Here is a 16,004-nt window from a genome sequence, read left to right as displayed (position 1 = left end):
GTTGTCTTCCTTCCTGGAGATCATTTGCAATTTTGGACGGCCCCTTTGATCAATGCTTTGCAACGGATATAACACAAAGACCATACAAAAAACAAGTATTTTAATGTCAATCAGATAACCACAAAAAAGGCTGTGGTTGTTTCCTACATTGGCCTTACGGTCCTAGACACTATCCCACTACTCCAAATACTTGAAAGCTTATAACCTTCGGTCTATAGAGTCCTCTTTTCTACTCTTAGTAAGCTCCCGTTTTTTTTTTTTTAAAAGAAGGTACACTGTAGCTGTCTTCAGACACACCGGAAGAGGGCATGGGATCCCATTACAGATGGTTGTGAGCCACCTTGTGGCTGCTGGGAATTGAACTCAGGACCTCTGGAGGAACAGGCAGTGCTCTTAACCACTGAGCCATCTCTCTAGCACCCAGTAAGCTCTCATTTAAAGAGTCCTGCCTGGAATGAGAACTTTTCACATGTAATTGTTTTTCTTTTTAAAAAACTGGAATGTAGGAGCCGGGCGTGGTGGCGCACGCCTTTAATCCCAGCACTCGGGAGGCAGAGGCAGGCGGATTTCTGAGTTCGAGGCTAGCCTGGTCTACAGAGTGAGCTCCAGGACAGCCAGGGCTACACAGAGAAACCCTGTCTCGAAAAACCAAAAAAAAAAAAAAAAAAAAAAAAAAAAAAAAAAAAAAAAAAAAAAAAAAAACAAAATCAAAAAAACTGGAATGTAGAGGTTCAGACAAGTGCTGATTTGGTTTGCTTGTAGAATTTCCATACTGTCTGCCAAGTGGACTAAGGGGAGCCACAGGACTGTTTCAGATTCAGCTTTCCCACCGAAATCCTGTCCCTAATTACCATGATGTTGTTGGAAAATCAAATGTGACCATCCTTGCCAACCATCAGGCACACAGTGTTAGCGTGGACAGTAACTGGTTATTGTTCAGCCTTTGTAGAATTTTCAGGTGTGCTCACATGAATCCATTTGTATCACAGCGGGCTCCTTAGATTTAGGATAGTGAAAGACAAAAAGTTACTTCCCAAGAACAGTTACCATTGTAAGGGAGAGAGAAGGTTCCATCCTTTGATCTTAGAATGGCCGGAGTCTTCACCCTCTATCACGTGTGTGTGTGTGTGTGTGTGTGTGTGTGTGTGTGTGTGTGTGTGTAGTATTTCATATGCACAGCGTAGGGGAACCACATATGGAGGTCAGAATACAATTTGACTGAATTGGTTATCTCCTTCCACCATGTTGGTCACACAGACTGAACTCAGGATGTCAAGCTTGGCCACAGCACCTTACCAGATGAGCCATCTTGAAAGCCTAGTCTTCACCCTTTAGATTTCTTTAAATATAACAGAGACTTCAGAACTTAAGGCACACGAGTAGCCTGTAGTGCTGTCCTTGTTTGCTAACTGTTAAATTTTACTTATATGCATATCTGGTTTTGTTTACTTTTTGTAAATCTATTCTATAATAAAACAGCATGAAATCTTTGAGAGTTTCCTTTGCAGCTGGTGAATTCTACCACCCGTATAGGGCACTGACACCCAGAACCGCTATAAACTGACTGGTGACATTTGAAATAACATTTAAAAATATGTTTATTTTTTACTTTATTAACATTTTGGACACTTATTTTTTGGTTTTGCGAGACAGTGGCCCTCAGTGTAACTCTAACTGTCCTGAAACTCACTCTGTAGGGCAGGCTGGCCTTGAACTCACAGAGATCTGCTTGCCTCTGCCTTGAGTGTGCTGAGATTAAAGGCGAGCACCCCTGACACCCTAAAGTTAGGCACTAATTTTTGAGCATCAGTGATGTTGAGTAATGATTCACATAAACTTCTCTTTTGTGCGACTAGGAAGTCTATGTTGCAGAATTAATCCACAGCAACGTGTTTCTTTTGAATTTGCAGCTGTTGGCTTTATTCCCTTCATACTGACTTGAAGCCTGGAAGCCTGGGCCTAATTAAGCACTAAGTATTTAACTGGAGAAGAGGGTGGCTTTTCACAGCTTCGTTCCAAAGGCCCCAAGTCAGATCAAGTAGATCCACAAGTGTGGGCAGGGTCTATCTTTAGGCAAACTCCGAGTCCGGGGTTCTCTTTACTAATAGGCTAGACTAGACGAGCGTGCACTCCGAGGTGCGCACGTGGAGCGCAGGGAGCCATTTAAACTAGCGAATCCGCGTTCTCTGTGCTGACCCGATAGATGCTCCGGAGTCCCGACTGTCCTCTTTCCCTCTGGGCGGCCGCCCGGGCGAGCCTCTTCCCCAGAGGGTCGAGGGCACAGTTAGGGGCAGTGTGGCGGGCGGGCCCCGCGTTTCCTGTGACAGCGCGGCCCAGCCGCTCCCTCCCGCCGTGGCGGGACCATTTCCTGAGCGTCCGGGCAGAGGCGGCCGGCGCGGCGCTACCATCAGCGCAGGGACGCGGGGGTGCGGCCGGTGAGCGCGTGAGGACAGCGGGGCGGACCGCGGCGGGACCCGGGGCTCGAGCCGCAGCGGCAGCAGTGAGCGTCTTAAACTCCTTGCTGGGAGCTGCGGCTCCGCGTTAAGGCCAAGCCGGCCAGCGAGGGACGCGGCCCGGGAGCATCCTCCCCCCACCGGGCGCCCTAAGGTGGGACTGCCCGGAGGCGGGCGTCGGGCCCCCAGCTCCGCGGGCCCTGGAGCGCTCGGGACTCGCTGATCGCGGGCTCGGCGGCAACATGTCTGTGGCGTTCGCAGCCCCGAGGCAGCGGGGCAAGGGCGAAATCACGCCCGCCGCCATCCAGAAGGTGAGCCGGGAGAGGCGCCGGGACGCGGGCCGAGGCGGGGTGGCGTGGGGGCGGGCTGACGCCGGCTTTCCGACCGAGCCCTTTGGCGCCTGCTCTGCCCGCACAAAAGCGCTGGCAACCGCCGCCCGATTTCCCCGCGGGCCGGGTGGCCTCGCGCCGCGGGACTGTGAAGGGAGCGGCCCCGAGACTCCGGCGTCGCCCCGCCGGGACCCCACTCGCGGAAGCCCGACCCGAGAGTGCTGCGCCGCAAACTCCTCGGAGTTGAGGCCCTCTTCGGAGAACTTGAGAACCTTCCGCAATGTCTCGGGGCAGGCGAGGAAGGAGCCGGGGGCCCTCCGGGGCTCCCCGGGGTCGCTCCCGGGATCGCACCCGGGATCTGTTCCGGTCTGCAGCAGATAGATGCGCCTGAGCGCGCAGGGCGGGCGCTGGGGTTCCGGAGGGCGAGCCTGCTCTCGCTGGCCTAGCGCTGTTGGCCGTCCACAGCGACGGGCGGGCGGTTTGCATGAAGTCACGATCGAAGCGCTGGGAGCTGGGTCCTCAGAGAGTGCCACCCAGTCGCCGCTCCGGGGCTGCCAACTGGAGACACAAAGGTTCTTTATTATCCTCTGAGCCAGTGTCTAAAAGCAAGGCACTATTTAGCTCTCTGCATGGTAGACTTTAGAAAGTCGCCTCCTGTTAAGTTTAGCAGTTTGCCTTGCCCTGAGTATTTCGATCTTGTTCCTTGCCCCGGAGTAAGGTTAAGGGGAGCAAGTCAACCTGTAGTACCAATCGGGGCACCCTTGAAGACCTATGGGTTACGGCCATCGGTTTCTGTTTACTGTCAGGGTCTTTGTAGTGTGGCATTTGACATTTGCCCAACTGTTGCTTTATTTTTCTTTGAAGAAACCCGCCTGGCAGTGTCTGGAAACGCAGTTGGTTTCTTTAGAGTGCCAGGTTGAGCCAGTAGTCTGCTGAACAGCTTTCTTTAAGCACACACGTGCAGAAAGAATGTTTCTAAGGGGATTCTTTTTGAACTCTAGAAAAAGTCTGGCGCTTTCCTTTTTCTCAGTAGAGTTTTTTTTTTTTTTTTCTATTAGTTGCTTATCGTGAGTGAGTGATCTAGGTGCTAACTGGTTATATTTCATTCTCAGATGAAAAGTGAAAATGGATTAAAATTCTTTTGTTATTTTATACGTCTGTGTATGTCATGTGCATGCAGTGCTTTGGGGAGGTCAGAAGAAACATCAGTTCCCTGAAATGGAGTTAATAGCCTCCTGTGGGGGCTGGAAACCACACCCAGGCCCCCAGCAAGAGCATTAAGTGCTCTTGTCCTCTGAACCATCTCTCCAGCCCCCCAAAAGCATTACAATTCAAGTTCTGTTTGCAGTGTCAGATGTTGGTTTAGACAGGAGACAGATGGTTGGGGTTGTTTCATGTGTTGTGGATTCCTTGGTTGAGTATTGAATTGATGGCACTGCCTTCAGGGGGCAGATTTCTGTGAGATTGAGGCCAGCCTGGTCTACAGAGTTAGTTCCAGGGCAGCCAAGGCTACACCCTATCTTGAAAACAACAAAAATAGTAACAACAATAAAAAACAAAATAAATTTTTTGTATATAGTGATTATATTTAAGAGGCACACTTTAGAAAAGTGTTTGCTCTTAGCAATTGAAGATAATGATAAATGTGCAGGAAATACCAATTAATGGTAATTGGATTTTGTTTTTAATTGAAAATCACATTAAATGATTTTTGGTCTTGTCATGAAATTATGAAAGGTGGGGCATGCTTAGGATGCCCCCCTAAATCTAAAGCTCCTACAAACTTGGATAGTGTGCTAGGGACCCCATGTAGGTTTTCTTCTGTAGTGCCATTGGCATAGATGAATTAGTTAATCCTCAAAACCAAGGTTGCTTAGATTGCTATAAGATGCTAAAATGATAATTGATGTATCTTATGGTTTTTGGACTTTCTGAGATACCACAGTTTATTTTACAAACTTAAATTCTATTAAGTATTACCTGCATAGAGGTGATTGCTATGTGTCCTTTTGGAGGATCACGCATCTGCACAGTTAGAAAAGCAGCTGAGCCGTTACTTCAGGGCCCTTGGGCAGCACTGCTCCTGTGTTTGTTTCCTTCTGGAGAACAGATTTCCTCCTTCACACTAGAGCATGAGAATGCTCCAGTAGCAACTGGGGGTCAGCTTTCAACTAGCAGAAACTACTGTTACAGATAGGAGAGGTAATTGAATGTTTCTGTATTTAAAACAAGACACCTCAAAACAATGGCCTAGAAGGTGGCTCAGCTGGGTTCAAGGAGAGAGCCAGTGCCACAGAATTGCCCTCTGACTTCACACCACAGCACTCGAGAGTGTGTGTTTGTGTGTGTGTGAGAGAGAGATGATTAATATACACTGATGATAAGTAAGTCAAAAGAAACGCCCTTTTTCCATTATGAGTTTCAAAGAGAATAATTGAGATAGGTATTAAACATAGTTGATTAAATGTGATATCATTCCACATATACGAAGTAAGATTTTTTTTTTCTTTTTTGAGATAGTTTCTCTGTGAAGCCCTGACTGTCCTTGAACTCACTCTTGTAGACCAGGCTGGCCTTGAACTCACTCTTGTAGACCAGGCTGGCCTTGAACTCACGGAGATCTGCCTGCCTCTGCCTCCCAAATGCTAGGATTAAAGGCGTGCACTACCTTTCAACCAGCTTGTAGGATTTTTTTGTGTGTGTGTGTTGCAAGTTATGAGCAGTATTTTAACAGAAGACCACAGAAGGTTCACTTTCTATGTAGATACATTTCTAGAAAGATTCAAATTATGAAAAATCAGTTGTCGCAGAATTATCTATGCAAGTCATGTATAGCATGTTTCATAAGTGATTATACATTTTAACAGCAAAGGAAAATTTTAACCAAGTTTATTCAATCTCGTGTTTCTTACAATGAATTTTAAAATATTTTGTCAGAGCAAGTAGAAACACTATCACAAAGTAATTCTAAGTGGGTGGTGTTTTCCATGTTCACCGAGATGGTTCTGTAATCTGTAGTGGCTTTGAGAAAACAATGTTTCGCTTCTTTGCAGTGACCTGTTCATGGATACCTTCTCTTCGGGCTTCTTGGTTTTGAATTTTACTGGATGTACAGGTTTATAATGAACTCTCTGGCTTAGTTTTGAGTTTTACTGGATGTACAGGTTTATAATGAACTCTCTGGTTTTAATTTCAGATGCTGGATGAAAACAACCATCTTATTCAGTGTATAATGGACTATCAGAACAAAGGGAAGGCCTCGGAGTGCTCGCAGTAAGACAGACAAGCTCTTGGGCTTGGGTCTTGGGATTGTTACTTGTTATTTTGTCTTTGAGTTATTTATTTCAAAATGTGCATTTCAGTCTTTTTAAATGTACTTGTAGAGTCGTGGTACTGTCGCCTCAGTTGGTTTGAGAACATTTTAATCACCCCAGAGAGAAGCATATGTGTATTGGCCATCATTGGAAGTCTTTCCCACCAACCTCTTACCCTATAACCTACTTTCTCGTGGTGTGGTTTGAATATTGAGAACCTTCTGGAGAAGTGGATCCCCCCGTCTTTGACATAGGCTCTCCCGAAGCCCAGGCTGGTGCCAGACCTGTGATCCCTGCCTCTGTCTCTCAGGGGTGTCTGCACATCACATAAAGGGAAGTATGTGCCAGACACCCAGCTCCGCTTGGCTTTTTCACCCAGCTGACTGGTGCTGACACGTGCACTACTGCTTCCTTAGAAAGCCAAGTGCTCTCCCTGTCCTCCTGTCATTTGCCATTCATGCCACTTTGCTGAACATGAGACTCTTCTTGACTTTTTTACAAATGAAAATTCCTTCCTGATGGGAGCTATCATGTATGCCCAAATAATGACTGACACACACACATACACACACACACACACACACACACACACACAGAGAGAAAGGTATAATCTTAGTCTAGTGGTATTGTGACCCCACACACCTTTAATCCCAGCACTTGAAGGTACAGACAGGCAGATCTCTTAGGTCTGAAGCTAGCCTGGTCTGGGACTACACTGAGAAACCCTGTCTTAAAAAAAAGGGGGGGGGGGATGGGGGAAAAGAAAGAAAAAGAAATCTTCATGTATGTAGTGAACTTCAGAAAATACTGCTGTTCTAGAAACCCAGTCACCATTAGGACCAAATTTCTGAAGTGATCTCTCTGAAGTAAGTGATAAACCCTAGTAGAATCAAATGGGCATGGCCGGAATCCCAGCACCTTTAAGGCAGGAGAATTATAAATTCAAGGCCAGCCTGAGCCACACCTCAAGACCCTGTCTTTTTTTTGTTTTGTTTTGTTTTGTGTTTTTTTTTTTTTTTCGAGACAGGGTTTCTCTGTGTAGCCCTGGCTGTAGACCAGGCTGGCCTCAAACAAGACCCCGTCTTAAACAAACCAAAAACCCTCAAAACCAGATCAGCAGAAGAGTCTGACCCTGAGGCATCTTGGGCAGCAGTGTCTGGCAGATACAGGTAAAGATGAGACAAAGTTTCTAGCAGATGCCATAGGGAGGAAGTGACATGCTTTACAGAATACTGTCACGTCAGTGTGTAACCACCATCACAGCTTTGAGAGAGTTGACGCCCCTCCCGGTCCTGAGCTGTGTGTCGTGTTTTGGTTTTACTGAGTCTGGCCACTGACTGCTGCCTGGAGAGCACTGCTTTAGAGCCTCTCACTCAGCCGTGGTGTGCCCTTTCCTAGGGCTCCTGTTGGCTCTCTCTCACGGGAGATAGCGCCAGCAACCACTTGGTCAGCTTTCCACCTTTATTGGTCTCTTGCCCTCCGGTGATTCACTCTACATCTGAATTTCAGGTCTCTCTTTTGCCTCTCTACCCAAAGTAAGTTTTGAAATAAAAATCTATGTTTAATATTATAAAAATTTTATGACTACCTTTTATTTTCCATTATCTTATTTCCTTCTGTATGAATTTATGTCAATACACATATAGATTATGATGTTTTAATGTTTATAGAAGTAATTTTTTTCTTTTTTTCTTGTTGGCCAAGGATCAAATTTAGGACGGTGTTTCTGTTTGGCAAGTGCTATCCCCCTTGAGTGATTGCCAGACCTAGGCTGCAATTCTTAAGTAATCACTAGGGCAGAGACCATGCTGAATTGCCAAACCACTCTGCCAAAAGTTTCCTTGCTTTACTGCATCCCTGTCACGGCGTTCACCCACCGTGGCCAGTCCTAGATACAGAGACACACCTAGTCCAACAAGGCCACACCTCCTAATAGTGCCACTCCCTGGGCCAAGCATATACAAACCATCACGATATTATCCCTTACTGAAATTCTTTAGATGTTAACAGATCGGCCCAGTCACTTTACTTCATAGACATTTGAGAATGATTGCAGATATAGGTTATGTTTAGTAACCCAGGTTTTCCCTAAAGTCCGGCGTGCACTCTTACGTTGCCTGAGTTTAGATTATTGCAGTGATGAGTGCAGGACTGCTGGGCTGCAGAGCTTTCAGGGTTTCCCAGTTAGTGTGTCCTCTCCGCATCCCAGTGTGGGTCATATTTGCATTTGGTGGGGACATCTTGTAGGTATGCTTTAACCATAGCTGCTCCTCGGACTTAACTAAGTTTCACCGTGTTGACGTTGTTGCAGAAGGCAGCAATTCTGTGGTGGACTCCTCAGTTAAGTCCTAATTTATGTTTCTGCATAATGAAGTTCACACTGTGCCCTATGGCCATAGTGTGACTGTCCCCACCCTAGTTGAACAGTAGCAGCTTGTTCTAGTATCTGTGGTAATTTGATGAATTAGTTAAGCTGCTGCCTGCTGTTTTCTTCAGCAGATTTACTGGCTTATGTGTAATTCATATGCCTGTCACTGGGAAGGCACCTTGAAGCACACCTTTCCTCACTATGCTTCAGTGTATTAATTTTAGTAGCCACTAGTGATTTCCCCACGATGGTTAATACCATTACGGCTGTCAAGTGATGCCTAGGTCCATCGCTCGTAAACTCATTTGGAGTTCTGTTGTGAGGAGGTTATCTCTCTCCTCTTGCTTGGCATTTCATGCCTTTGCATTTGAATGGAGTTGTACATTCCTTCTGTGTTCTTAACCTTGGGTGTGACTCTGTCAAATACCTAAATACCTTGTTTTTTGTTTTTGTTTTTTCCTTGGGTTGTTCTAGATCTGGCTACTAGAAGCATTTCTGTCTGACTTCTTGATATCTCTCTTAAATTTTTGAATATTTTCCTGTACCTTGAAATGTTTTATTTCCTCTTGTACAAATCTGGATTCATCTCTTTCTCTTAAGACCAGATTGGTGGTGGTTTTATTTGTCTAAATATATGGTTGAAATATAGAAACCAAAACATTGATATTAGATTATCTTGTTTTCTAATCACACACTTGGCATTTTGTATGACCACTTCCATTTATATATTTTGTTTTTTTCAATACATTTTTGTTGGTATATATTTGAAATTTTATTTTTAAAAAGTAGTGGTCTAATTCTGTGGTTTTGTCACGGATGATCATCAGGGGTGAGGTCACTCCCTGAAGCAGACATGCAGGCACTGCCACAGTGATTCTTCAAATCTGTGGCATTTAAGAACCTGGAGTAGAATAGGTTTCATTTTTGTGTATGACCCAGTGTTAAGGGCAGCGAGGTGCTCCCACTGTGGCGGATCCTGTTTGGTTTGTATTGGAAGCTTTGTCACCTGTGTGTGTGTCATCTGTCCACTCTGCCTCTACACATGGCCTAGACGGTCCTCACCTGTGCTTGATGCTGCTGGGGCATAGACTGACCTCAGGTGGAGGCTTACGTTTTGCCTTTCCTCACGAGTTTTTGACTCCGTTCTACATTGAATCAAGCAAGTTTTGCTGTGTCATTTAGGACTGCCCTTAATTCTTGGGGGCTGGAGTTTTATTTTATGTTTTTCAGGTTCTTGTATTCTTTCACAATTTCACACTTATCTGTAATGTGCTCTGATGGGATTCTCCTCCATTATACTGTTACCCCCTCCTACCAAGCCCTCCTTCCCACCAAGACCACGAGGCTTTCACCTCTCTCTCTCTCTCTCTCTCTCTCTCTCTCTCTCTCTCTGTGTGTGTGTGTGTGTCCCTCCCGTTCTGCCTCAGAGAAGCTTGATCAGCAGTCTGAGCTGCAGTTTCGGCTTTGATGGGTTATCTTTGTTTGGACTGTTTTTTTGTTTGGTTGGTTGGTTTTGTTTTTGTTTTGTTTTGATTTTTGGTATTCGCTGTTTTCCAAGTTGTTGATGCAGCTTATGAATAAAGAAAAAAGCACCCCTGCTCTCAGCACTGACAGGTGCTTCATGCCCCTGCTGGGGTTGCAGGGAAAGGAAAGTGCAGAGAAGCATTGGAGAAGGATGTCTTCCGGGAGTCAGCTTTGTGGATGAAATGTAACTTTGTTCCATTGTGGGTGAGAGGATCTTGGGGCCCACTGTCTCCTGTCAGCTAGCTACAGGGAGAAAGAATCCTGTTCCTTGGCCCTGCACCAGTCAGTAATCCCTACTTGCTCTTGCAGCAACCCTAATTAATGCAGTGGATCCCCCACCTCATTGTGAAAGAAAACATGAACTTGAAAAAAAATATTCACCTCCCCTACACGCAGACAAAAGAAGGATTTTAGCTAGGTGTCACACAGAAGGCTGAGGCAGGAGGATTGCCATGACTTCCAGGTGATCCTAGAGCCTATAAGAGCCTATCTAAAGAATAGCAAACCTAACAAGTCCTTACAGTTTTAAAACTGTACTGTTGATAGTATTTGCATTGTAAAACAATTAGGAAGCAAATGCGTTGTTTAAAACAAGACAGTGAGCACCCCCTTCCCACAGGGCTTCCCAGGAGTGAGGCTTTCCTGTGTTGCTCTGTAAGTCAGGGGTTGGAAGCGTTGTGTGCATAGGCGATGTTCTTCCTGGTTTGCGAACGCATACTTGAGACTGTTACTGCTTCCTTCAGTGTAGTTTGGATGTTTTCTAAGTCAATCCAGATTTTGCTTTAATCAGAAGCCCCCCTTCCCCTTTTTGGTATTTTAGGATGGCTACAACTATTTCAGAGTGTTTTATAAATTTTAATGCCAAAAGATAGTATTGGTCATTATCTAATGGAATCTTAGTTTAAACCACTGCTCACCAAACTAACTTATCCTACAAACTGTAGTTTGACCATTGAATAAATGTGCTGGGTTAAAGTTATTCTTAAAATTAAGCTTTTCAGATTAATTTTTTTTCTTTAATAAATTTAGGACTGGTTATTTTGCCTTATGGTCGGTAATACATCTTCTCTTTAGTGGTGTCTTTAGGGACTGATGTCTCTTTTAGTAGTGAGCATAGACATTTGGAAGTATCTGTTAGAACTTGTTAGGACCAGACAGTCATCAAACATAAGATTTTAATGGATCTCGTAGCTATGGCTGGCTTCCAGCTGTTCCCATCATCAAATATAAGATGTGATGTGATTGATCATCTCCTGTTAGTTATACATTCATATTTCTTGTGTTACCACAGTACTGAGAACAGGTACAGTGATGTTTAAAGAAAAGAAACCATAAAGGCACCATCAGCCAGTTTTGTCATCATGTGGGCATTGCAGAGCACACCACACAGACTGAGAGGGCAGCCGGACATTGTGGGAACACTGGGGATACCCACTCCATCCTTGACTAAAATGTAGAGGACCACACACCTGTAAGAACTGCAGTAACAAGTGTAATGATATTTATACTAGAACATGAAATTTTATGGGAAAATGTTTTTCAGATTCTTCAGGTTTTTGTTGTTATTGTTGTTGATTTATAAATTATATCTTAGGTGACTTACATGTAAACTCAGAAGAGAATGAGAAAAAAAATAAAAGTAACCAGGTTTTTGTTAATCATTTTTGAGATTTGTTTTGTCTTAGCTTTTTGATGAATATTACTTATTTTTCTTACTGCAGTTGTACTCCAAAGAGCACCTGCTAGCCTAGTTTATTGATATCTGCCTATAGTCTCAACACTCTGGAGTTTGAGGCAAGAAGATTACTAATCCAGACAAAAACCTGTCTAAAATAAAATGAGATAAAATTGCTGAGTTAAAGGCCAGTGTCTGGTTTATGTAGTTAGTTCTGGGGCCAACCTGAACTAAATTAAGGTGTCGCTTCAACAAATAAACAAAACAATAGAAAACTAGAAACCACAAATCAGCTTGCATTTGTGAACATTCTTATGTTAGGAAAAGAACTTAGAGGCCTGAGTTCTCTGTGTTGGATGGGTGTTAACGTTCTCGTGAGGTGGTACTCAGGGGTGGGCCGATGTACATTGGGATTGAAGTATGTTTTTGACAAACCAGATGTGTGCATAGACAGAATGGAAGGACAGATGCTATAAAATACTGCTCAGAAATCTGGAGAAAGATGTAAAGATTTCTCCGTAAATTTAAAATAACTTCAAAGGTTAGATTTGATGTTGAGAACATTTGGGTAAATAGCTTGAAAATTTAACTGAGTTATGGTGTGAGTTAAAGCTTCAAGAGACTTTTGAGGCCTGCTTTAACTCCTGTTAGGCAGTCAGCTAGCATGGACCATGCAGTAATTTTCTAAGGGCTGATCAGCCTAAGTAAGAGGTTTTGTTATGTTGCACATAGACAAAGTCTTCAGGTTGGGCATCTTCACCTGCCATGGTAGTTGGTCATGTAGTTAGACGTGTTAATCTGCCATGGGGAGTTAGTCTCAAGCTCTCACTTGAGGATCATACTAACATAAGAAAACTCAGAGAAGAAAGACTTGAAAATGTAGGCTTTGAAGTTAGTGTGTGTCCTACTTAAAAGTGACTGCGTGGTCCTGCCAGCAGGCTCAGCAGGTAAAAGAGCTTTTACCTGCTAGCTTTTACATCACTAGACATGGCTTTAGTTTGATCCCCAGGACCCACCTAGTGGAGGGAGAGAAGTTGTGGTCCCCATTACTGCTCCTATGACCATGGATACAATTTTTAAACATGGGTGTTTGAGGGCTGGACATGGTGGTACATCCTAAATCCCAGCACTCAGGAGGCAGAGGCTCGAACTTAGGCAACCTGACTTCCAGACGACAAGGTGAGTTCCAGGAGAGCCAGGGCTATACAGAGAAACCCTGACTCAAAAAAAGGGGTTGGGGGAGGCAGTTTGGTTATTTTTGTCTTGAGTGCAAGGGAGTGTTAAGTTCCAAGTAAGACAAGTATGGAGTTGTGAGACAGTCTACTTGCTGCTTGCTGTCAGTAGTCTGCAGAATTGCAAAGACAATCATAAGAGCTCCGCTTGGTCCTTGTTTACCCAAGAGCCTTATAAAAAGGTCTCCTTTCCGATTTGGTGTATGTGAGCAGCGGGACTACAAGCCTAAGTTTCTTAGTGAGGAACCTGTGATCAGTAAAGAGCCAAGCTTTTCTCCCCTTAGAAACCCTGCTGTTAGTTGTTTATAATAGAGAATTCTTTCAGTTTGGATCTGAATTAGAGTGTTTCATTTATTTGAATACAATTCTTTTGACATACTCATTTAAAATTTATAGCTAGTATCTATAATAAATGAGTCTCAGCTTCTGAGACATGGTCTTGCTATATTCCCAGGCTAACCGTGTTTCCGTGCCAGCTTCTCAAGTGCTGGGGCCACAGGCCTTTGCCACCATGCCTGGCCTGAGGAAAATGAAGTCTTTAAACAGTGGAACATTTTGGTGTAGACTTTAAATTTGTATTTATGTACTGAAACCAAACAGTAATTAGATCACTGCCAATTTTTGGTTTTATATGAGTTAACTTTAAAAAATTACAAAGTGACTTTAATTATTAAGCAATGTCACTAAAAGCCATTGTTCTAGCTGTGTTTAACCATAGAGCCCGAGTCTTAAGAATTCCATTATAGTTTTAAAGTGAATTGTTAATGATTTTAATCTTCTGCTATTTTATTCATGTCTGCTGTAGCAGTTTTTACGTTGATTGATTCCCGTTGTGTTGGCAAAGATGCCCTTATAGAAGAAGGGTGTAACGTTGGCTAAAATCAGCTGAGACAACCCAGAGAGGGAGTGTGTGGATCATACCTTGGCTTAAAGTTTTTGGTAAAATGCAAATGGCACAGGAGTACTTGGGAGGCAGGTGGATCTCTGAGTTTGAGGCTTGCCTGGTCAGAGTGAGTTCCAGGCCAGTCAGGGCTATGTAATGAGACCCCAACAACACAAAGAAAGCAGGAGGAAGTGTGGGGGCAGTGAGCATATCTCATTGAATTCCTGTGTTCTAACTCTGGTAAAACCCCTGTGCTGTGTCTGCCTCTGAATGTGGGATATTAATCCCTTGACCAGCTGTGGAGTCTTGTGTAACTCAGCACTGTAAACCATGATTTCTCAGTGGTAGGTAAGTGGAGAGACTCATTGCCTCAGTCAGGGTTTCCATTGCTTCAATGAAACACAATGACCAAAAAGCAAGTTGGAGAGGAAAGAGTTTATTCAGCTTACACTTCTACATTGCTGTTCACCATCAAAGGAAGTCAGGACAGGAACTCAAGCAGGCAGGAACCTGGAGATAGGAGTTGATGCAGTGGCCATGGGTAGGGTGGGAGGGGGTGGGAAGGATGCTGTTTACTGGCTTGCTTCCCATGGCTTGCTCAGCCTTCGATCTTATAAAGTCCAGGACCATCAGACCATGGATAGCACCAGCCACAAGAGCTCACTAATTGAGAAAATGCCTTACAGCTGAATCTCACGGAGGCATTTTCTCAACTGAGGCTTCTTCCTTGCTGACTCTAGCTTGTGTCAGGTTGATACAACCAGCCAGTGCACAGAGAACATGCGTGCCTAGCACATGGTGAGATTGCTCTGCGCTCCATTACCTTAAATGTGTTGTGTGTCAATTGGAATTATTTTGCAGAGGAAATAAGAAAAGTTGAAGTGCTATTAATACACAGGTAACATCTTTCATTAAGCTCTAAAAATAATTATCGTGCTGTTTGCATTTAAGCAGTTGGAAGATTTTTTTTTTAATATTGGTATTTGTTTTATTTTAATAGGTATCAGCAGATATTGCATACAAACCTGGTATACCTTGCTACAATAGCAGACTCTAATCAAAATATGCAGTCTCTCTTACCAGCAGTAAGTACCTGTGCAATCCTGTGGTGAATGTCTCTGCCCCCGTGTGATGTCACCGGGTTTTGTTTCTTGAATGCTGTGTTGTGTTACTCGTCTGATTTGCATGGATTCTCCCCAAATGCTCCCTGTTGGTTTATTTTAAATTACTGAGTAAGTTGCTAATGTGCCTGGGATATTTCATTTCAGTGTTAACCACTTCCACCCGAATCTCTAGCTATCAGGACTGTTGACCTTACAACAACGTAAACCAGATTCCCAGGGTCTGAACAGAAGTTTCCCAACAAACTTCTGTGTGATCGCCTCAAGGCCAGACAAGATCCTGGAGTGGCACTGGCTGGTTTATCTGCCAGTTTATGCTTTTGTAGCTCCATCTGTTTGTTGGGGAAACTGAGTCACTTGCTGTGGAGCCTCTATTACACTCTGGATTCTGTCTCGCAGAATCTGTAGCTATAACATGTCCTTCCATCTCGGTGGCACAAACTGGTACGTAGGTGGAGACTCAGCTGGGCTTGAGGTTGTTCCAGGTTTCCTCTGTTGGGTCAAGTCAGGAAGATGTGCTTTCAGCATCCGAGATACCAAACTAGTCATCTATTACACCCAAGACTCGGCCGAGAGCAGCGGCTTTCAAGGAGTTTTCTTTCCTTTTTGTTTGTTTGGGGACTAAGACTCAGGGATCAGTTTGAATGCTTGGGCATTGTTATTACAAGATTTTTATGTTTACTGGGCCCTTTTAGTTGACAGAACTAGAATTTTTTTTTCTTTTTTTAAATATGAGATCTAAGAGGTATTTGTACTTCAAGAGATGGTTTTAGTTATCTTATTGAGACGAGGTCCTCCTCGCTAGCTGAGGCTGGCCCAGCATTTGCTGTGTTTACTTTCCTTTGGTTGCTAAAGGCATGCACCAACATGCTCACTTGAGAAACTATTTTACCTGGCTTTGATTTTGTGGTTAGTATCTCCTGTCTTCATCCACAAGCTTGAAGTGGATCACGTGATAATGTGTGCACAGAACATGTGAGACCTGAGAGCATGTTTGACCTTGACCCAGTCTGCTGGGATACTTTTGAACATGAAATAGTTTGTATGGGTATTGCTGTGAACTTCATTGCTCTTGAGTTGATTTTTGCAGGCAGTGGGCTTGTTT

The 16,004-nt window shown here is 44.1% G+C and overlaps 1 protein-coding gene across 5 annotated transcripts in view; it reads left to right on the top strand.

Annotated features, from left to right (window-relative positions):
- The first annotated feature begins 2,521 nt into the window (after nt 1-2,521).
- Ss18 (SS18 subunit of BAF chromatin remodeling complex) overlaps nt 2,522-16,004 on the top strand; it is a 56,130-nt gene continuing 42,647 nt past the window's right edge. For 4 of the 5 annotated variants that reach the window (XM_021150369.2, XM_021150368.2, XM_021150366.2 and 1 more), the window contains exons 1-3: nt 2,522-2,764; nt 5,979-6,055; nt 14,779-14,863. In XM_021150369.2, the coding sequence (XP_021006028.1) occupies nt 2,696-2,764; nt 5,979-6,055; nt 14,779-14,863 (231 nt within the window). In that variant the 5' untranslated portion in view covers nt 2,522-2,695. The remainder of the gene's footprint in view (nt 2,765-5,978; nt 6,056-14,778; nt 14,864-16,004) is intronic. The other variant, XM_021150367.2, reaches the window with a different exon arrangement.

The sequence above is a fragment of the Mus caroli genome, chromosome 18 (assembly GCF_900094665.2).
Source record: "Mus caroli chromosome 18, CAROLI_EIJ_v1.1, whole genome shotgun sequence".
In the NCBI taxonomy this organism is placed as follows: Eukaryota; Metazoa; Chordata; class Mammalia; order Rodentia; family Muridae; genus Mus; species Mus caroli.
The sequence above is the reverse complement of the archived record's forward strand: the minus strand, read 5'-3'. Positions and strand labels throughout refer to the sequence as shown.